General features: G+C 38.1%; 1 protein-coding gene across 1 annotated transcript in view; it reads right to left on the minus strand.

Moving 5' to 3' along the window:
- Positions 1 to 24,346, minus strand: part of LOC135212039 (tolloid-like protein 2) — an 801,312-nt gene that overhangs the window by 65,131 nt on the left and 711,835 nt on the right. Inside the window, exons 5-6 of the mRNA XM_064245348.1 lie at positions 15,809 to 15,915; positions 425 to 551 (exon numbers count right to left, since the gene is read on the minus strand). Of these exons, the coding sequence (XP_064101418.1) occupies positions 425 to 551; positions 15,809 to 15,915 (234 nt within the window). The remainder of the gene's footprint in view (positions 1 to 424; positions 552 to 15,808; positions 15,916 to 24,346) is intronic.

Consider the following 24,346-nt stretch of genomic DNA (forward strand, 5'->3'; position numbering starts at 1 on the left):
TTATTTTAATGCAACATGGCGACACCATCGCCTATCTTCAAAAAGGTGCAATCAGCCAAAGTCGGTAGGTTACCGTGGCTGAGTAGTGCAGCATTCCGCTCACATTTGTTAGGTCCTTGGATATCTCCTGGCTTCCCATACACAATCGACCACACTATAAATTGGCAGAAGCTTCTGCTGAGCCGAGGGGAAGGACACAGGGGTCGCAACCTCATCCCTAAAGCCTTGCTGAGAAGTCGAGAGGTTGTCCCCTTTGGTGCCAGCCTCCGAATTAGGAAAAACGAGTATGGGGAAATATATATACATATATATGTTACACACACACAGACTCGTGAGTTTCCAGGGGAGATTATTCAGACAACGAAGCTGATGATTATATCTAAAGGAATAAAGATAAGGAAGATGGGTCCTTAGGGTTACTTACTGGGGCATTTGTAAAGTAAATTTGTCTGGGCGATGTCTCCTTCAGACAGCTTAATTCTTTGGCCGATTTCCGGTAGGGGTTCTTGCCCAGGTTCGGGACGCGGTCGAATCGTGTCCAGGTAAGTTGCCTGAAAAGAAAGGAAAGTCGTTACAAATATAATGCACAACGAATTAAAAGGGCCATTTAGCCTGACAGCGAAAGGTGAAAATTGAAGGGTTGCTAAATCCATGACACAAATTTTATAATGCTACATGAAGATCGCAACACAACGCACAGATTCTGGTCCTGAAATAGAATTCTTATGAGTAATACTTAAATCTCTATCTAACAACTATTTTTAATACTTATATACAGAAACATTTTACACAAGCACTTATCCGTAAATTCTGTACGCCAAGATTATTCACCTTCCTCCTCAATTCGTTTCCAAAATTTATGCCGGAGGTGGGGTTAAAATTCCCGCGGCCCTGACCTTGCTGATTCCCTATCAGTCAAACAAGCGAAAACGATGCGACTTCATTCCTGGCACTCTACTCGTCAGTAATGTAGGACTGCAATGATTATTTTTCAATTTATTTCCATATCCTCCCAGGATAAGGATTACTGGCAGGAGACAGGATGTCATAATACCCAACATCCCCGAGCACTTCCCAGGGCAGTGAAGGCGGTAATAATAATAGTTCCAGTCACCAGTCTGCCTTTATACTATATTCAGCATATAATTTAAAACAATATTATAACGTCCCTACAACAACTCAGTGATTTGAAGGTAGAACTGCATGTATAAGAAGAGAAATGAAAATGCCTTCGAGTTATTGTATTTGCTTTAATGCGATCAGTAGATTAAAAAGACGAAAAAGAACTGCACAAAACGAGTTACCATAATCAACATCGTTCATCATCTTGACGGGAAGCTTTGAACATCCATATTTCTATCATTATACGCTGCTAACTTTACTGCTGAAATTTAAAGCAACGCAAAGGTACATTGCTACTTCTGGTAACAGTTTGGTAATATGAATAGACTGGAACTAAACTACAGAAGCAATAGGCATAAATAAAGGAAACACTAGGCAGGACGGCTTGGAATGAAGCTGGGTAATAATACTTACATAAATTTAATTACTGTTAACATTTCAAGCTTCCCTCTAACCTACAAACACACAAAAGAACACTAAATTGCAAGTCTAGTTAGAGGCATGAAACACTATAAACAATATACTATTTCCGTGTGAAAGAAATTAAAATCAATAAACACAACATTATGGCTCAATTTCAGCTCATTTCAACAACAGGTCAGTTAGCAATGCATTATCAATCATTTGCACCGTTTGATTAAAATGCAATCAGCCATAATTCCGAGTTGAAATGATGCTCAATGTATTTATCAAATCGCCTTTTTCATTAATTAATACGTTTCTTCAGTGATGTGGAATCATCCTTAGGGAACTCTTCCCTTATTGAAATGCTGTGGATTTTAGCTTTTTATGAATGAGCGCTCGTGTATAAACAGCGTACATTAAACAAATACGGTACTTTATACACGTTACTTCAACACAAATACTTTCCATGCAATTCTTAACAAACTACAATGTTGCACTATAGGCATTACTGAATTAAATTGAATTGAATATGGAATTTAGGCCGAAGGCCAACCACTGGGACCTCCCAGGCCATTCAGCGCTGATACGGAAACTGACAGTAAAAGGGTTGATAGGTGCAGGATCCATACAGATCCTGGATAGGTGTAACAGGAGGAAAACCTCGCAGTTGCACTATGAAGCAATTATTGGGAGAGGTTGGAAAGTAAGACGGAAGAAAGAGAATATGAAAGCAGGTACAATAAAAGGAACGAAACGGGTTGGAGATAGGGGCCGAAAGCACGCTGCAAACGACCTTTAGTAATGCCTGCAGTGCACCGTATGAGGTGCACTGACGGCACTAGCCCCCTGCGGGGGCCATTACTGAAGGTTGTTTGCAGTGTCTCTTCGGGCCATAGCTGCAGCCACATTTCCGTCATTTACTTCACCTCCCTTCCAATTTAAGTTCTTCCTTATTGCAGTCCATCTCCTCCAACTCCCTTTTTTCGCTGTTTCAAGCGCCGAATGGCTGAAAGTACCTTCGTGCTCGGCTGCCGAGCAAATTTTCTTTTATACAATCGTATTTCTTTCCCTGTCCTTCAGAACAGCATTTCTCGCTACATGTAATCCACGGACTTCCTCTTACTGATTTTTCCTAGGGTTATCTTCTTCTCTCTTTGTTTGTAAGATGTTTTGACGTTGCATGGAACTAATGGTTATTCAGCAACGGGACCAACGGCTTTACGTGACTTCCGAACCACGTCGAGAAATGAACTATCACCAGAAATACACACCTGTGACCCCTCAATGGAATACCTGAGAATTGAACTCGCAGCCACCGAGGTGGCAGGCAAGGCCAAGGCCAAAACCGACCACGCCACTGAGGGCTTCTTGTAGTTCGTAGATAAGCTTGCTCGTTTTCACTATTCATTACTCTTTACGGCAGGCTCTCATTATAGTTCGAATAAAAAGGATAACTTAAAAGATATTTTTTAAAAGTTATTTTGGGCTCCTCCGTACCTCTTCCCCACCCCCCCCCCCCCCCCCCCCCCCCCCCCCCCCCCCCCACCCTCCCTCGTTTCAGAATCGCTTCTTTAATCTTCCCAATCCTGTCGCTCGACATACGCTCCAAAAGCAATTAATTTCAGTTTATGAACCTTCTCTTATGCATGATCAGTAACCACATTTCTGTGCTCTAATGGAGTCTTGTCTCAGCATCTCATTTGCGTTATGTCGGTATATACGCAACCTTTATCTAAATATCAAACTGGTTTTTTTTTAATTCTCTCTCTCTCTCTCTCATGAAATTGAAAAGTAAAAGGAAAAGAATGTAATTAAAAATATTAGATATGACAAAAGTAAAAGAATGATGCTATTTATCAACAATTATATTGTCAGAAATGAAAGGATTACCACGACATGAAAAGATAACAACGCGCTCCTCGAAGGAGAAAGTCACTAGATATTGGCGTACCCAGTCCCGTTTATAAGCATAGGAGAGGGGGGTGGGGGGTGGGGGGGTGGGGGGTAGGGGGGGAAAACTCACGTTACCACTAAGGAAAGAGAGAGAAAGAACTAGGGCGGGGGGGGGGGGGGGGTGGGGGGGGGGGGGGGGGATGACTCTGTACCACGATAGCAACCTAACCATAAGGCTACACGTTCGTAATCGAGCAATTCCATTTGCGCACTACTACCACAACCACTACTACTACTATTTGTGCTATTACTAACTTTATCTTAGCAGCTAAAATATTAACATAAAAATGTAGGGCATCATCATTTCGGCTGAGAAAAATAGATTCGTAAATATGAATAACAGACGGAAAAAAAGGGAATGAATAACGAAGGCACACGGTAGGTCAATGATACACTCAAGAACTAGGAACAGAAAACAATCTCATATGTTTACACAAGGATCCAGGGTCGCTGAAATATTCAGGTGCAAGTTCGAAACAAGACTGATAAAATAGGAAACGCCCCGAATAGAAAAAATATATAAATATATAGAACTATTTAAACCTAAATGAACTGAATTGAATATAGAAATTTAGGCTAAATGCCAAGCACTGGGTGCTGAAGCGGAAATTGACAGTAAAATGTTTGAAAGGTGTAACAGGAGGAAAACCTCGCAGTTGCACTAAGAATCAATTGTCAGGAGAGGTTGGAAAGTAAAATGGAAGAAAGGGAATTTGAAAGGAGGTACAGTAAAGTAAATGGGAGATTGCAGCTTGGGGTCGAAGTCACACTGCAAATAACCTTCAGTAATGCCTACAGTACACTGCACGTGGTGCACTGACGACACTACCCCCCTACGTAGATTACCTAAATGGGAGGACTGACAAAAGATAAAGCGACTCCTGAAATACACAAATAAAAACCTAGAGTAACCTAATACAGGTAGCTTTAATAATTTAAATTGAGGCTAATCTCCCCTCGGTTCAAGATTAACAAGGCGTGGTCCGACCTCCGGCTTACTCGGGACGCGAACAAGATTTTCCCCTCACGCATAAGTTGTAAACATTATATTCCTAAATTTTAACGTAAATTTAAACGTGCTAAAATCTACGGTCAATTACAGCCTTGTTTCACCAAACGAAAATGAAAATAAATATATAAGCCATATTTTATATTAAAAATTATTTTTCTGTACTGTTTAACATGCACATTATTTATTTGTTTACAATTTCGTTTTAATAATAAATCCTAAATATCCTATCCTAAAATTCCTCTGTCTTTAACTCAACGCCAAACATCTTTTTCCCGACCTGTTTAAGCTCTTCCATAGGCCTTTCCTACCGCCCCGCCCCCCACCAAGAACAACAAAGTAATTTGTAGGCTTACTCCCGGAGTATGAGGAAAAATCCTAACCAATAAAAGGTCATTTAATATGGCTAGTAAGGAGGAAAATCTCTCTGTGACAGTTCAGTAGGAGCAAAGAATCATTCATGAATAGTTTCAGAGAAGGCTCATTACTAATTCATTCAAAGTGTAGCAACTTTACCTCGCTCAGCCACTTCTCCTGAACGATGGAAAATCAGCATGAGGTTGTCGCTGTATAATTACCTTAGTTTTTTTTACTTAATGTTTTAATGAAATGGCTCATGCTATTTTTTTTTTTATAAAAGGTTATAATAAAATTCCACATGTTACGCGCATATTACGAAGGTCGCTTTCCTCCGATATGGCGTATCCATCCTTATCTTTTGTGTAGGTTAGTTTAAAGCGTGCTGAGTTGTTAGAAGTTATGATGAATTATTATGGATTTTTGGGAAAACATGCAAAGTATGAATGTGTATGTATGTATGTATAACTAAATAACAATTATATAATAAATATATATATATATATATATACATATATATTATATATATATATAGATATATGGATATATAAATTATAATACAATATATATATATATATATTATATTATATATATATATCTATATATATAGGATATATATGCAGTTTGTAATAGCCACAATGCCCTCTTAACCTCTTGGATTCTTTGCCCTTTTTTTGGATACACTTGTCACTACAAGCCTGAAGATCCAAGTTCAAAGAAATTTCTTTGAATTTGGATCTTCAGGCTTTGTAGTGACAAGCGTATCCAAAAAAGGGCAAAGAATTCAAGAGGTAAGAGGGCATTGCTGGCTATTATACTGCCATATAAATAGCTATCATATATATCTATCTATCTATCTATCTATATATATATATATATATATATATATATATACACATTCAAACATTGCATATTTTCCCGAGATTCCTTAATAATTTATCATAACAACTAACAGCTCAGCATGAGTCAAATTAACTTAAACAAAAGATAATGACGAATCCTTCATATCGGAGGAAATCGACCTTCGTATTATGCACGTAACATGCGCTATTTTATTCTATTCTATTATAACCTTTCGTAAAATAAAATACGCAACATGCGCTATTTCATTAAAACGTTAAAAAAAGACGAAGTGAACCACAATGCTTGCAGGTAAACATATGTTGCAATCAAAATTAAGGCAATAAATCCCACAAAACCATTGATAGAGATAAATTGGGTAAATTTACAAGGCTTGCTGTAATTTCCGTATTGCATCACCCTCGCATTGAATGATCCTTAATAACTGACTTGCAAAATGAGAATCGTACTTGATGTCAGTTTAAACATGGCTTACTTAAATGAGTACAATTTCCGATTACCCGTCTCATCATTAATTATTCAAGCTTACCGTCTTCCCTTCCTCCCATTTCCCCCAAAATCCCTGCGGGAAGCAGTGCGGTTATGTACTTTTCCCTATAAGATACTCTCTCCTATCTGGTACTGCATTCGGTTCGCAAAACACGTCATTAATTAAATAAAAATGAGTAAAAAAATTTATTACTCAGATCGGTCTACTTTCTGATTCGGTAACCCTTTCCGTGCTGTGAAGTTTTCAGATGATTAACGGGAAATATATTCTTCGATAATATACATCGAATTAAACTAGATAAGGCATTAAAATAAATTTACGTTCAAACTGAATACATAGCCAAGCTAACATGATTTTCACTTCGAGTGTTCAAAACCAAAGACTGCATCATCTACTGGTGATGGTGACTTACCTTAGTACCACATCATTAGTGTTCATTATGATTCCTCTTATGCTGCCCGAATTTGACCGGTGGGTAAAGTAAAGCAAGAATTATATATTATAAATATTCTTTCGAGGAGAAACATCACAGATCTTTTTTCGTCAGCAAACATAAACAAACTGACAGCCATACGCATGGAGACTAAAGACCGATGAAGATTATTGACTCTCCTTGGTCATACGGTACCATGCCCAGCAATCAGCACCATCTGTTGAGACAACGCCAAACTAGCTATAAAAGATTTGATGTTCACGGGATACGTAAAACGTTCTTCGCGTTAAGGGTATAATGTGTTAGGAACTCTCCTATCATCATGCATTATAGTCGATTCACATCAATCAGGCATTTGACGTCTAGGCCAGTCCCTTACGACGCTCTTGATTGGCTGATGATAAGCCAATCACAGTGCTGGAAACTCTGTCTCTCTCTCGAGAGTTCACATGGGTATGATCTATGTTCCACCTCTCCTGAGGGCTACGTCTGTCAAAAGTAGCCCTGAGGAGAGGTGGAACATACATCCTACCTCTGTGAACTCTCGAGAGAGACTGAGAGTTTCCAGCCCTGCGATTGGCTTATCAACAGCCAATCTGGAGTGTCGTAAGGGACTGGCCTAGACATCAAATGCACGGTTGATGTGAATCTACTAATAGATACACTAGGGAAACGTTTGTCGTTGGTTTAAACATTACTGTGATTGAACCGGAAGACTGCCAAGGGAGGGCACACATTCACTCGTCTTTCAGTTGCCGATTTGTAGATTGGACCAATATCCAAAGAATACATATTCTGGCCTCTCAAGTATTTAGTGACGGGTGATCTTCAAGGCGCATACAATTACACTTTCTCTGTACCCGCTACTTTCAAGTTTCCGAACTTTTAATTTCGACCCTTAATGCAACCTATATTACTTAAAGCAGCTGGAAAAAAAACAGGTACTTATACAAGCATTAGTCAATTACCAGAACTAAAGGAGTATAAGTTAAACTTCGGCAGCATTCTCAACCCAGAACTATTGGAAGGTAAATCTCAAAGGTTCGACTTACGCTACGGCATTAATAAACAAAAATACGGGTTATAAAGACGAATATATTATGCTTATTAATTACTTATATTAATATCATCTGACAACCACTTTCGTAGTTGGTTGGTTGGCTTAGATGAAAGTTCACTTAAGCTAGCAAGTCCCTTGCCATAAGGGCAAGATGAGAAAGGGATCAGGAGGCCTGGTGTGGACCTAGTATCTACGTCAACTGACCTGTCCCATTTGCGCGTATAATTTGTATCTGAAAACTAGAGAGCACAAACATACGGTAAACTGGATAGAAGATAAAAGGAAATTCATGATATGTCTGAGGTTGAAGACAAAAAAATTTATAGCAAAGCTACTTTCTCCTTCTTTATTTTGTTTATAAATACATTCAGGTTATCATGAATCCGAATGACACATTTTTAAATACCTAAACCACAATAAAGTGTAAATACAGAATCAACTAATGATTATTAACATAGGCTATCGTTTTATTAGTACGAGTCAAAGACTAAGTAGAGGAATTAGTTTTTTGAAGTCCATTTGTGTATTCCACCCAGGTTATCGAAAATAGAGAAAATCGTTCGTTTAGCCATTCTTTCCATTGAACCATTTCCAACGTCTAGACACAGCCTGAACTTTGCCATGCACTTCGGAAATAGGATATACCGCTTAATGCGGTATCAACACATTTGCATCGGGCCTCGCGGGCTACGATTTTCCCCGCTATGATTCCTTCCAACTTTCACTATTATCACTGACTTCGCGACTGATATCTATTCTCCTGTTTCCAATTCAACAAGAAAACTTGTGCCAAGACTCACTGCAGTTCCTAGTTCCTCGTTGGACGAGTGGTTTTAGATCTCGGCTACCAATCCAGTGGTCCGAAGTTCGATTCTCGGCTCGGCCAACGCGGAATCAGGAATTTATTTCTGGTGATAGAAATTCATTTCTCGATATAATATGGTTCGGATCCCACAATAAGCTGTAGGTTCCGTTTCTAGGTAATTAATTGGTTCCTAGCTACGCAAAAATATATAATCCTTCGGGGCAGCCCTAGTGGTCTGGTTAAACTAAATATATACTTAACTTTTTAACTGCAGTTGTTCATATATATATATATATATATAACATATATATATATATATATATATATATATATACTATAGATATATTTATATATACTAATTATCGAATACTGGGGCTGGGGGCCCTCTTTTGTACAATAACGCATTGGGTTACCAATAACCCTCTTCTTTTATGAATGAAGTAAATGCTTTTCCCAAATGAGAACCTAAAACCACCCAGAAATACAGATCCATACAATCCTCACTGTTGCACAGTTTCAAACTAGTATTTACGACGCGTTTATAACTTGTCAATGATTATATTTTTTGTCACCAATTTACACGAGACAATTTATAAATTCAACTCGCTGGGAATAAACCGGTGACTAACCATCATAAATCCACATTTCCGTTCCACAAACAAGAATTTATTCCACAATTCATTCAAACATTCAAATGTCGGCTTCTATACGTGCCCCTACCCCTTCCCCGCCCGCCCCCCCCCCCCCCTTGCTCTTCCAACCTTTCGAAGTCCTACTTCCCTCCGCTTCATCTATTCAGTAGTTCATCTCTTTTCTCATCTATAATCGGCGATGACATTTACCCAAAAATACCAATATGAATCAACTACCTCTGTTCTTTACTTATCTACACTAACTTTACGGCTCACAGCTCCATTTTTCTGGTTTCCACAGGCCCTCCAAACCTTACCTTTGATAACACTCACTTTCCATATTCCCTTTTCCCATTTGAGAGGGTGTTGGAAATTCATTTTTTTTAATCCCTTGCACATGAGATCGTGAGGGTTATGGGTCACCCTTCAGCCTCTCAACAGGAAGAGCTAGTCGAAAAATTTACGAAGCTTCGCAACAAGTAGGTGAGTATTCGGATGTAAAGTATAATACCAGTAAACCAGATGAATGATTACGTGACCAATATACCAAGCAATAACTGCAAAATGCCAAAATCTTCATTCAGAGGACAACGTGTCATTCCTAGTGTCAAGGCCAAATATTTGTAAATGCTCCCGAAACAAACACACTGAAACTCGACTCGAATGCGGACAGATTTTTCCCCTCAGGACAAACTTTAGCAACTATTCTCTCTACAGCCGGTAATATAAAAATCTACAGCTTGACATCTGATATTGGCGAACATGCGATCTCACATTTCTGCACACTGATGTCCCAAAAATAAAAACAATTGCGAAAGAACAGGGTTTTGCCGACGAATACCAATAAAATGGAATTTGTATGAGGAACGACACCAACCGTTTGTTTACCGATGAGGTAACGATACAGAAAACACTCTCTCTCTCTCTCTCTCCTCTCTCTCTCTCTCTCACAAAAGCAAAACCAACGCTCGGCAACACAAGTGGCCCGAACACTGCGGGGTAAAAAATCGCTCCAATGAAGTTCAGGTTTCCTTTGTTCCTCCTCAACAACACATTCGGAACATTGTGCTTCCTTCGCCTCCCAAAACTCGATATGGATCTTTCCAACGAACCGCACGGAAAACCAACCGATACCACCTCCCCACTTTGACTTTCCGCTCCTGAACAACAGGCCCCCTCCGTTGTTCGCCCGTGGCTGCTGGGCTGGACTGATTCTCTGACACACGATTATTAATTATTATTATCATTGAACTAAGGAACCTCCGTAACGAGGTTATAATATTGACAGTTAAAAGCCACAATAATGGTAAAATATATTATTGTACAATGCTAAAATCTTTACTAGGAGAGACTTTTGGACTGAAGAGGGATACGGAGCAGTATCCGAGTCTCTCTTAGTAATTTTTAGCATCGTACAATAATATATTTTAACATTACTGTGGCTTTTAATTATTATTATTATTATTATTATTATTATTATTATTATTATTATTATTATTATTATTATTATTATTATTACGAGCAATATATAAGTTCCTCGTCGGACGAGTCGGTAACGTGCTCGACTACCGATCTCAGGATCCGGGTTCGGTTCCCTTGCTCCGCCAACAAGGAATCAGAGGAATTTATTTCGGGTGATAGAAATATATTTCTCTATGTGGTTCGTTTCCCACAATAAACTGTAGGCCCCGTTGCTAGGTAATCAACTGGTTCCTAGCCAAGTAAAAATATCCAATCCTTCGGGCTCAGCCCTAGGAGAGCAGTTAACCAGCTCAGTGGTCTGGTGAAACTAAGATGTACTTAATACCAGCAATATATCATAATCCTTACTCATTTCACACCCACTTGAATAGTTAAAGGTTCGGCTCACAAACTTGAGCGAAGGATTTAATGATCGAATTTCCAATACAGGGCTTCGTGTGGTTATGAAGATACCACTGCACCACTTGAACACGTTCATTATCGCATCATCAGCATCACTCATGTTGCAGTTAATAGCAACAGACAACTTGGAGTGATAAACTCACCTCATAAATTTGATCACTTCTTCAGTAAAATTTCCTGCCAATTTCTGCTTTCGTAATTGACATTTTTGTCTATATTAAAACTTTGATGCCATAGTATGCACTTTATTAATACAAGCACCATTATGAAAAATCTTAGGAGAGCGCGCTCTCTCTCTCTCTCTCTCTCTCTCTCTCTCTCTCTCTCTCTCTCTCCTTATTTCTTGAAACTATGCTCTCTGTTTATATATATCATGTGTAACGCGTTCGCTTTGCCGCTATTCGATCAGCGAAGCTGTGCAAAGTAGGTCTGGTAGTTATTTGGATGGGTGCTCATAAAGAAAAGTCCATCGACGTCGGCACTGAATCTCCGTCAATGACCAAAGTTAGGGAGATCGACTATCAACCTCATCCATAGAAAATACTTGATGAAAATCAGGAGGGAAACACTCTCTGATAAATACTACCCACAGAGGTTTTTATCTAAATTCAAGTTCCAGTAGGAGTGTGATCCTACCCAAAGAAAGGTTTGGGTTTGTGCACAAGCGACGTTAAAGATTTAAGACCCATGATTTGTTCATTAACTTACATCTCGTTCATTGTGCCATACTCTTCTCTAAAAAAAAGCTGACTCTGTCAAACACGTATATAATTCTAGGAATGACAAAATTTCTCGTTCTGTTTTATTTTTACCCCATACAAAGGCTGCGACGAGAACAGTTACCTGATCGATTCCTAGGGGAAAGTTTCGATGAACTTTTCTTTTTGCAGAAACACAACTTTTAACAAAGATGGATTCGCTGAATCCAATAATGGGCAGTAAGACGGAGAATTCTGCAAATCCAGAAGCGACTAGTCAGAGTTCAAGCTGAGAACACTACCAGGAAAGTGCACTTCGCAGAAGAATGAACCTGCACTGTGGATTTAAAACTTGCAAACACTTTCGCCAGAATAATATCTAGACACTTCCTATTCACGTATAGAAAATTGGCATTTCCTTTAAGCTGGAATTGCGAGAATTTCAAATACCAAGATTTACTGCAGGTCCCAAAACATACAGTACTGCTTTCATTGGATACCAATGCTAATTCCACCCGGTTCAGGGCAATAGCGAGTTTATTGCCACTTTCAAAACTACACACAAATATGAGTAAACTAATAAATCGCCTTGAAATTCTTAAGCTATAAACTTCAATAAATTTATATTTTGCAGTAGAAGTGCCTCAACAAAAGCCTGAATCCAGTGACTGATAAATATTCTTACTTTTAAAACCGTTATATGTAGAGGCAATGTACGAAATAAATAGTAAATTTCATGGAACGACTTAGTACCAGTAGGGTCTAAACCCCAATGATTTTGGAGTATAATTATTCCAGGCTCGCATTCCTAGCCTGCATGCGGCTGCTTATCCATAACTGGAAAGATGCACCAAGATCCTAATGAAGACTAATATGACCGAAAATCTACCACTGGTTCCACTGAAAGGGAGACAAATATCGCTTTAATTCAAAACATAAATAATAATGTAACAATGTAAAATCAACGTGTAACTCTTATTAGTTTAGAAGGACAGACCTATAGTGAAAGGAAAAGGTTAATTATAATTTATGTTGTAAAAATTACATACACAAGTCAAGCATCATTACTCAAATTAAAATGTGCTTTTGCAGACAATGAAAAAACATTCATAATTTGTTAGAAATGCTATATGAATAATACTTTCCATGGGGTTATTTATATAAAGGTCGAGAGAGAGAGAGAGAGAGAGAGAGAGAGAGAGAGAGAGAGAGAGAGAGAGAGAGAGAGAGAGAGAGAGAGTTACTGAAATTCTGCAGCGTATCTCCAAACTTTAAAGTTGATGTGTATCAATTTTATTTGAAAAATCTATTTAGATAATTACAACTATTCTCTACTTCGAAGAGGAGCACGAGTAAGGGTCACTTAACGTACGAAGTTTTTGTGGGTAAATGCCAATGAAGCTTCCCCCTAAGCGTCTTACAAAGATGGATTTCCATCAATCTAACTGACAATACACAAGGAATCCCCAAAAGCCCGACAGAATCTTTACATAGACAAACCCATAAGAAGTTAAATACAAACTTTCAATTGCCATTTAAGAAATTTGAAGCTTTATGAAGATCTTTGAAGCATCTTTCTATAAGCCACATACAGCTTACGAAAGGACAGCCATCACATAGGGACATTTTATGACGTAGGTACTTTCGCCCTACAGAGGAGAAATTCTGCCGTTAAACTAATTCAGTCAACACATTAACTTGATTATTATTTTTGCAATGGATAATGAATACTGTTCATGAGAGAGAGAGAGAGAGAGAGAGAGAGAGAGAGAGAGAAGAGAGAGAGAGAGAGACTATTAAAGGGGAAGTAGAATGCAAACACACTATTTTGCAGAAATGTGCGCCTAATATGCAAATAAACGTTATTCTCATTAATTGTCGAGTCGCTTAGCTTGTGCGGAAGACCCGAGATAAAAAAAAAAAAAATAGGAACTTTGGGTACTCTACCATTTTTTTTCAATCAGTATGACAGCGAAGATGACGATGAGAGAATCAGTGAATTAATACTCCGGTTTTGGGCGCTACAAAGTCTTCAGTCGAAGTTGGTGGTGCCTTGGTCATTCGAAAAAGAAATACAATGGTAGTATCCAGACTGATATCTGGCACAATAGATTGTAGGTGCTCATGAGTAAGATGGCATTTAAACCTGAAATTCAATTGAAATCCTAGGGTCGTTCGATTACAAAATGTAGATCAATGGTTCTTAACCTTTGTATTACCACGCCTCCTCTAAGTGTTGGGCCTTTCTTTCTAGCCCCCCTTGCATCTATGAGTAAAATTCCTTCCCAGATTTAAAGGAAAAAAAATGAGAAAGAGAATGGGTTTCGAGGGATAGGGAGGGAGGTCAATAATGACAATACGTGGTCAGCCCAACGAGCCTAACTAGAGTAGTAGAATCAAGGAAAGTAACGTTATAAGGCGATACTTTTGCACTTTTTCATAAACTTCTGAATACGCGTTCCTCACTCTTGTTAGGAGAATAACGAATATCATTGGATAATTATTTGTTTCATTTTTCTCAAGGACTCGCGCCTCCCCTGGAAATTGCTGACGCTTCCATATGGGGGCGCGCTCCCCAGGGTAAAAACCACTGGTGTAGACTGTCACCACTCCAATGAACGCTTGCATAAGTCCTATGGCCACACCACAGCATTTTCTATAAAACTTAAATGCAAGTTTGGGAACCTGGATGTATAATGTCAAACGGAAACATGTAGTATACTACATAACCTGGTCAACACCCCACCAGCATACACCTACAATCCAATATCTTTTTCTCCCTCCGTTATTTTGGCATTTCATTATTTGATTGCTGTTATTCTTAAGCCAATAATTTTTAGGGTTTTTATTCCAGGTATTAGAGGTATTATAATATAAGCACATTTCTTCAGATCACGTCATTCGAAACACGTTACAAAGGCCCTCACTCATGCAGAAGTATGGACTGCCCTATCAGCCTATCTCTCTCTCTCTCTCTCTCACACACACACACACACACACACTATTGGCACTGCAATTTTAACTCGGGTAAAGATATTTCACAGCATTCACATGAAAAAAGGACAATAAGACAATAAAAAGTGCAGTAACAGGAAACAAAAACTTTGTGTTTTTTTGTTGGTACACACTCCTAGTATCCAGAGGAGGACACATAATGAGGCATTTGTTAAGTATTGTCGCATCATAGCTGTGGCATACGGAAAGTGTTAACACTCGTAACTATATAATCAAATGAAGAGCTCTATTTGACGATATAAAAAATAATTTATTACCAAGGTTATGCTTATTTCTGCGTAGGTATGTGCCTAAAAAATCGAATCAAAATTTGTGCTAGAATTAAAAAAGAATTACTTTAAAATGGCACAACATTCAAAATTCCATGAAGTAATTTAAGCACGCACTAGTCAGAATTGTACTACAAGTTAAATCTATTAAATCCAACATAATTAACCTAGTAGTGATGCTCCTTCAAAAGAACGCCCAACCTCTCTCTCTCTCTCTCTCTCTCTCTCTCTCTCTCTCTCTCAACAATGTTCACGTTATTTCGTCACGATATTTGGGATTTATTTACTTATTTGTTTATTATCATGATTGATTTTATTATCTTTGTAAGTGTCAATTTTTGCCATGAAGAATATTGTCGTGATCAAAGCGTTTTTCCCAGTCATAACGTTAAGTATATCTTCGTTTAACCAGACCAGACCACTGAGCTGATTAACAGCTCTCACAGGGATGACCCGAAAGATTAGATATTTTTAGCGAGGCTATGAACCAATTGGTTACCTAGGAACGGGACCTACAGCTTATTGCGGAGTCCGAACCACATTATATCGAGAAATGAATTTCTATTCGCCAGAAATAAATTCCTCTGATTCCATAATGGCGGGAACGTAACCCACGCGTCCAACGAGGAACTTTTCCCTGTCATAAAGTCATACTTATTTATATACTAATTTTTTCTTACCCTCATTTGAGGGTTGCAGATGGACTGTCGCAGTCACTTTATTTAGTGCAAATGTAAGTACGACTACATATGTTCAAGGACAATGCAAAACGAGTGTTGCAGGGAGCACTGATGATTTTCGGAGAATCTTCTTACCTTGGCGAAAGTTGCTCTGGCATAATGCATGATGGAGGCGAAGTCATATCGTTGGCCCAAAGAGTTAACCTCCTCCGCTGTCAGTTTGTTGAAGTTGTAGTCCTGACCTGGTGAAGGGAAAGAAATATCAGTTTTTATTTTCCTTAACATATCATATAAATAAACATATTCATGGGCGAGATAAAGCAGGATACTTGACTGCTCCCGAATTAAAAGGAATCCACATACAACAGAAAAATTAAGGGTTCATGGAAATCTTCCAGCATTCAGTATGAAAAGAGAGAGAAAAAAATTGCAGCAGTAGATCAACTCAAGTTCCAAATGCGCCTTATTCAATCATAAACACAGCGGCATCATAATTAGAACATTATTCTGTTGATAACAGTCCTTCGTAAAATTGAATGAGCGCGTTTATATGTTACATATCGTACCAATAAATAGCTAATATATCAGTGGAAAAAACGCGATGCCTCTAATAACTTTCTGAATAAACATATGGCTTTATAAAGCGGATATAATTCGTTAAACTCTAATAAAACCAAATTTAACAGCAGAGTATCATGCAAATTCCATTCATCTACAACTAGGTCCCGAAAGTGTATAGAATTGAAATTCAATTAAAATATAATATAGATCACAAATATTAATTAACTGCATTGCCTAATGAGTTCATTGCAAATTAATTAAGCCCTTGTATTAACCCAAATTCCAGAGCAAACGAAACATCCCCAAACCCCACAACACACACGAACGTGTACGTCCGTTCACGCAATGCACGAATTCGCTTCAAGTTGCATAGCTACTTGTTAGCGCCCTTTGTCGGGAAGGTAGCTTTCATTTTTTAACGTTTGGAAGATTTATATGCATACATACATACACATATACATATATATATACACATGATATATGTATACTAAAGTTTTTACATATTCACCAGAAAAGACTGTTGTATAGAGGAAGCATTTTACTTCCAAATCTAAGTATAATAAAAATTATTTATAATATGAAATAATTTAACTTTCATGAACACTTAATAATGCTACACTGAAGTCTCTATAAGACTTTGACCCCTTTATTACAACCCGCACATTTCACCTTAGTCCCGAAGCAACCCTTCTTACCAACACCTCGTCCGTCCATAGCAATTTAATTTTCGTTTCTCGTTCACTTTTCTTCTTAAAATACCTTCAATTCATATGCCAATTTGACTGGTGCATCTCCAATGATTATTTTGGAAATATCAAATCATGTTACTACAACTCATCCATTCAGCCTAGCAATTTATCTTCAACATTTCTTGAAGGAGCTATGCGGAAATTGAACGTATTAACTCTATTTCTGAACATTTCAACACCTTTTTATTTTCCAGCTTCATAGAGAAATGTTCCAAGTTTTCTACTGACAGATCATCAAAACCATAGACCTCTTTTCTTCGTCACAGCATGTGGCTATTTGAAAGAAAAAGGACACATGTTTACATATAACGTCTACTGACAGAATATCAAGACCATAGACCCCTTTTCTTCGTCACTGTGTTAAAAAAAGGGGGGGGCGGGACGCATGTTTACATATAAGGAAACAGTCTACAGGCAGTGAAATGATAAGACAGCAGCTACAACTACAACTAACAACAACTACATAACATTTCCACCACCAGCAATTATGAAGAGAAAAGTTACATTTAGCCACAAAAGAGGACATTCCATCCCCTCCCTTTGTTAACACACAAAAAGAAGTTAACGACCTGCAACTTTTTTTTTCTTTTAGCTATGGCATTATCGTAGGTCATTTTTTCTTTCCAATCTTTTCCTCGTAGAAGTTTGGAAGTTGAACCATTAGCAGGTGAGGGACATCGCCAACAAAGACGCCGAAACTAGCGAAAGTTTGACCCACGAAAGCCTCTCCTCCGCCCCACTTGCCTCTCTCTCTCCACTCTGGAGAAAACGGCAATTTTACGCATAAAGAGAGAGAGAGAGAGAGAGAGAGACTTGAACCATTTCAAGCGACACGAAGGGAAACTCAAGCAGTAACCAAGAAACAAAATAAATTTATAAAAATTAAAATTTTATGGCAGAGTAAACACGTAGTTCATTATGTTGAGCGAGACAAGAAAATGAGAAATATCAGTTAAACCTGCAGCAAAAAAAAGTAGCATCCAGAAAGCAAGGAATAGGAGAATAGATCATAGCATATATAATAGAAAACGGAAAAAAATAAGTGAATAAGAATTGCGTCGAAAAAGGTCTATCAAATTTAATTACAGGTAATGAAACAAAATAAAAAACAAATCATAAATGCCAGCACGACTGAATAATGGCAATGTTAAATGGAGAGAGAGAGAGAGAGAGAGAGAGAGAGAGAGAGAGAGAGAGAGAGAGAGAGAATTAGGGGACAGTGTGATAAATCTTTCCACATATCAACACAATATACTCGACACAAATATCTTTATGAGCTGTCCATATAAGGGTAGCTTCCTGCAAAGCTACCTACGCCATACAGGGGTTAGATCAGTGGTATGCTTCCTCCACACTCCACACTAGTCCTACCAAAAGAGAAAAATAAGCCGAGAGTCAAAAGAGGAGAAGCTGTTAAAAAGGGGTTGAAAAACTGCTGAGGGGAAAAACCTTTCCCAGTGGTGGCGGCTTTTCAGTTGAGGCCAGCGGCAGTCACTCAATCTAAACAAGTGAAAAACGCGACTTTTCTGTACAGCGTGTAATGCTGTATGAAACTCTCAGCCGCGGCCAATGAAACATTCAGCCACGGTCGGCTGGTGGATTGTGTTATTGGCACCTAAAGTGGTGCCAGACGCACGATCATGGTTAACTTTAACTTTAATAAAATCAAAACTACTGAGGCTGAGGGGCTGCGATCTGATAGTTTGATGATTGGATGGTGGATGAACAACGTACCCATTTGCAGCCATCTAGTCTCAGGACAGACGAATAGCCATTACAGTAGTTTTCTTTTACAGACAACTAAAAACTGTACAAAATATATCAGCCTCCAAACGCCCAACGGCTATAGGAGCAGCTCGTCCTCTGTGGTATTTTCCCCCAAGTGGAATGAGTGACTACTCCCAGGGCACAACTCCAACCTAACCTGGCTCTAGAATAATGTTTTCCGACTGTGTCCACAATTACGGTTAAGAACGGAGAGTGAACGGCTGTAACAGACTAACCAAACTTTCGAGATGGATATGAATGACTAATCAGTCACAATACAGCAAAACCTTCAAGAAAATCATAATCGAGTGAGTGTGAAACCTAAACCTACAATGCACTGTCGGAACTGTTCAGCCAACTCTCCTTTCTGGAAGCGAAGTGTGGAATGGGAGTATATAAGAAAAAGGCTGACGCTACTGAGACGATCTATTTCCGTACTATACGCGGCTAAGGACTGAAGTGGTGAGAAATATAGATACATGAAAGAGGTGAAAGGGTTAGGTTATGTGAGAAAAGAAGCAACGGCAGGAGGACGATAGATAAGCGAAATATGGATTTGAGACAAACAAATAAAAAATGCGCCACAGTTTCTTCGGCGCAATCGAGTTTTCTATACACCGTAATATCAAGGCCACTAATCAGATCTATCTTTTGGAGGTCTCGGTATAATGCTATGAGACACGGCCCATAAACTTTAACCACGGCCTATACTGCTGATTTACGTACAATATATTATGTATATATATATATATATATATATATATATATATATATATATATATATATATAATATATATTACTTATCGTAATGGCTATACAGCAACAATGTGTGATGTATATATATATATATATATATATATATATATATATATATATATATATATATATATATATATATATATCTAATATACTATATAAAATATCGTAACAGATATTCAGCAACGGAGCGTGATATCCACAATAATTCTATTAAGTAAAAGAGAAAATGTCCTTCTAGGAAGACAGATCTGAATAAAAAGCATGAATGTTCACTAACTGTAAAAGCTACTGCAAGGAACACAAGCCTTGAACTCAAATAATAAAACACACATTTCTCTCTCCAAATGCTAAACGTGAAATTCAATTTCCAGTACACACGTACCGTACGTGTATCTCTATGCTTATTTAAACCAGGTTATTTAAAACACGCATAAAAGGTGTGAAGGACTTTGCGAAGTTCGAGCAATATTCCAACCCTGGGCCGTGGATAAAATTCCGCTGCACCTTCGAGAGTTTTAGAATAAATGCGATGAAAGTCTCAGATCATATTACGCGTTAATTATCCAAAGTTCTCCCGGGAGCCATACTAATGCTCACATAAGTTTGGATTTGTGTGAAATTATGCGAGAAGAGGGAGAGGGGGAGTGCGCTCAATTGATTGGGAATGGAGAAAAGGCCATCGAGAGAGAGAGAGAGAGAGAGAGAGAGAGAGAGAGAGAGAGAGAGAGAGAGAGACTACGCTTGCTCATTTATCCACAAAATTTAAAAGTTAGTCGGTGTATATATTGAATCAGTGCACTGGAATTGCCGGGGGTCGTAGACTACCACCACAACTGCATCTACTCTAAACACAAATTTAGAAGCCTTTAGACATAATGTCCAGTTACACCACCAACCATTAAGTTTTAGTGTAGATCGATTATACTTTAAGAGTTTCAATTTGAATACTGAATCTAGGCCAAAGGCCAAGCACTGGGACCTATGAGGTCATTCACCGCTGAAATGGAAATTGACAGTGAAAGGTTTGAAAGGTGTAGCAGGAGGAAAACCTCTCAGTTTCACTATGAATCAATTGTAAGGAGAGGGTGGAAAGTAAGATGAAGAAAGAGAATATGAAAGGAGGTACAGTATGAGGAACGAAAGTGGTTGCAGCTAGGGGCCGAAGGCACGCTGCAAAGAACCTAAGTAATGCCTACAGTGCACCGCATGAGGTCCACTGACGGCACTAACCCCCTACGGAAATTTTTGATCAAGCAAGGCGACAATTTGCAGACCCTGATTTGCCAGCAACGTGGTAATCAAAAGGTCAAGAATAAGGCAAGTGTCCTTGAAGATAAGAAGCCCCTGGTTATATCGAATCTGTAATGCTAACTTATGGAAATGCTTTACCTAACACTCACATGCAGTTGCAGTAGTGTTGGCTTTACAATTATGAATAATCAAATTTCACGTATTACGAATATCATGTCTCCAATAACTACTTTTTTGGAGACTACATTTTGTTAAGCTAAGTATGTTGGTAATATCTGTTTTGAAATGAATAAGCTTTAGTATCTTGTAGATTGGATTCCATAAAAAAAACTGTAACCTGAGTATTTTATTTAGTGTTGAAAAATGATTCGGATACGAAAACTATCTATCCTAATACGAAGTAAATGCTACGGCACACACGAGCAGCAATTCAAAATCTCATTGGAAGTCAACATCCGTATTTCCATAGTCTGTAATATCACATTACCAAATTACTTATAACAATTCTTACTTCCTTCCCGTCTCATTCCTCACGTCTTTTACAATGAATCATTAATATAAGTATGATTCACTTTGTGGCCTTTGATGTGTTGACTCAAAAATATTAACTCTAAAAAGCCTGTGTCCGATTCATATATCACTTAATGATTCCCACAAAGCAAAAGATGGATTTAAATCCGGTATAATTCTCAAAATGAAAATAAAGGACTCGACAAACCTGAAGCAATTTAGAATTTCGAATTTTTTTTAGTATATTTACGCCACAAAGCCAACTCAAAATGTCACGAGACGCTACTGAAACAACGAAATGACCGTTGATTTTTAGTAGTAATTTTCTCATGCAGGTAAAGCAGCGTTGACGAAAATGACGTGAAAACGAGTGTTACAACGACAGGGAGCTATCGATACCGAGTACAATCGAGAAGGAACAGATAACAAGCGGTGCAGACAAAATCCCATTACGGATACGACTGTAATGACCTCCAAAAAGTAACTAATGAATAAGTAAAGAAAGAGAAAGGAACACAATACTGAGGCATGTGAAAAAAGATGGATCTAAAACCAAACTCACAAAACGAGAGAGAGAGAGAGAGAGAGAGAGAGAGAGAGAGAGAGAGAGAGAGAGAGAGAGAGGAGAAATTGACAGTTTCTAAAATATACCAAGAAAAAGAAAAAATGATATGAATTACGAAAAAGATGCCATTCTAATACAACACAGTTCATAGTTATCACCTTATCGGGATGAACTAGACGTACCAACAAACACTGACGTCACTGACGTACCAATGTACTTCCCTTATTGGGATCACAAGAAACCGCGAGTTAGGATCAAACTCAGATCACTGAGGACGGGCCCCAAGAAATATCGAGAGTGGGGTATACCTTCAATAAAATCAAAATCAGGATCAAATGACAACTGACTATTGGGAAAAAACGGGTCACGAACGAATGGCAATGGAAATATTGCAACATAAAGAGGAGGAGACACAAAAGCAAGAAAGAGAAGGAAGGGAGGAATTACGTGCTGGTCTATGAGCAAGAGCCCTTGCTGGCATAAGGTCAGCTTAATCTAAAACAGCAACAGGGAGGAAATTGGGTGAAATCAAGAGGGGGTTAGATATAAGTTAAATATTAATGTGACTGCAAGAATTATGGTTAAAGTTGACTGCAAGAATTGGCTAAAGTTAATTCCAAGTATTATGGTTAAAGTTGCCTGCAAGAATTGGCTAAAGTTAATTCCAAGTATTATGGTTAAAGTTGCCTGCAAGAACTACTTAAAGTTGAAAGGAAGTATTATAGTTAAAGTTGACTGCGAGAATTAATGTCAAAGTTGACTGCAAGCATTACAGTTAAAGTTGACTGCAGGTATTACGGTTAAAGATGGAAGGAATTATTAAGGTTAAAGTTGACTGCAAGTATTACAGTTAAAGTTGATAAGAAGTATTATAGTTAAAGCTGACTGCAAGCATTACAGTTAAAGTTGACTGCAGGTATTACGGTTAAAGTTGAAAGGAAGGATTACGGCTAAATTTGACTGCAAGAATTACGATTACAGATGGGAAAATCTTATTTTACGAATTACCTTAAAAATACTCAAAGTCCCTCACAATAACAGCAACAAGAAAAAAAATGGGAAAAAGACACAAACTACAGATAATGATAATAAAATAGTACAAGAAAAAAGATAGAAAAAAGAACACACTCACACACCAGAAAGCCAACATAAACCCAAATCACGAGTAAGACTAAAATCCTCAGAAGCTGAAATAACAAGAATAACCTCCGCTGTCTGAAAAAAAAGACAAAGACTCGGAGGCAGAGAATCTCGGAAAACCAACTTTCTCTGCACGTGTGAGAGGCCAATGTAAGCACAGAGTCTGAGGTAACCTTCTGTTATGAATAGCTCGAGATTATCATCTCATCTCAAGAGGCGGTTCCAAAGTGTGTGTGTGTGTGTGTGTGTGTGTGTGAGTGCAGCTGAGGAGAGCAGGACCGGGAGAAGAGGAGCTCATGATAAATAGTTCCAAATTCACCTCGTGTTCTACGCAATTACTGTCTCGTTTCTTCCACCTCACAACACCCAGATATGAGGTAAAAAGAAAAATAATAATTTCTTGGATCATTTTTTGTTCTTCCATCATACACTATCATTTTAAAAATTATCCACAGTTTATTCGCAACGTTGCCATCACTTCCGCTACCATGCATATAGAATTTGCATAAATTTCATCGTATTAATATGACTTCGGTTTCTTCATTCCAGTTCAAAATTCATTTCAATTATATTCCACTCATTCACCATTCCATAAGCATTTTTTAATACTACATACTTCATGCTAGTAAATGGAAACTAAATAATCTTTCACGCTTAAACTGAACTTGCTACAGAAACAGTCAATGTATAGATACAGTTGGTACACAGAAACACAAGCGTTTATAAATAAAATATAAAATACTAAAAAAAGGGGGGGTTATCTATACATTAGTAAAAAATAGAAAACAAAGTAAATCACTTTGAGGTGCTAACGTATGTATAAATACATACATACATACATACATACATATATATATATATATATATATATATATATATAAATATAATATATATATATATATTACTAAGCTTGAATAAAGGATCATACCAAATTCAGTACTAATTCTAATAAAATATACGCATTAAAAATGCTCTTTTCATTATTGTCCTGACAGCTAAGCAGGCAAAATTCCGCACGACCTTATGTGTGCGCGTCTGCGACAGAGAGAGAGAGAGAGAGAGAGAGAGAGAGAGAGAGAGAGAGAGAGAGAGAATAGTCCTTTCACTAAAAAGTTGCAGCAATCAACGCCTCACCCATACAACTTCAGAACTTTCCATTCACCCTGAAATCACCCATCCATAACCACCGCATCTCCCCAGCATCCTTCCCGTTCACCCTTCTGCATTTCTCGGGAAGTTCGCGCTCCGAGGCGCCCTTATTACATCATATTCCACAAACTTTCATAAACGAGTCAAATGGAAGGGCGAATCTGTTATTTTTTCCTCAATTCAATCAACCAACTAAAGAGCAGCTTTTTATAATCGACTTGT

This window comes from Macrobrachium nipponense, chromosome 40, assembly GCF_015104395.2.
Source record: "Macrobrachium nipponense isolate FS-2020 chromosome 40, ASM1510439v2, whole genome shotgun sequence".
Lineage (NCBI taxonomy): Eukaryota > Metazoa > Arthropoda > Malacostraca > Decapoda > Palaemonidae > Macrobrachium > Macrobrachium nipponense.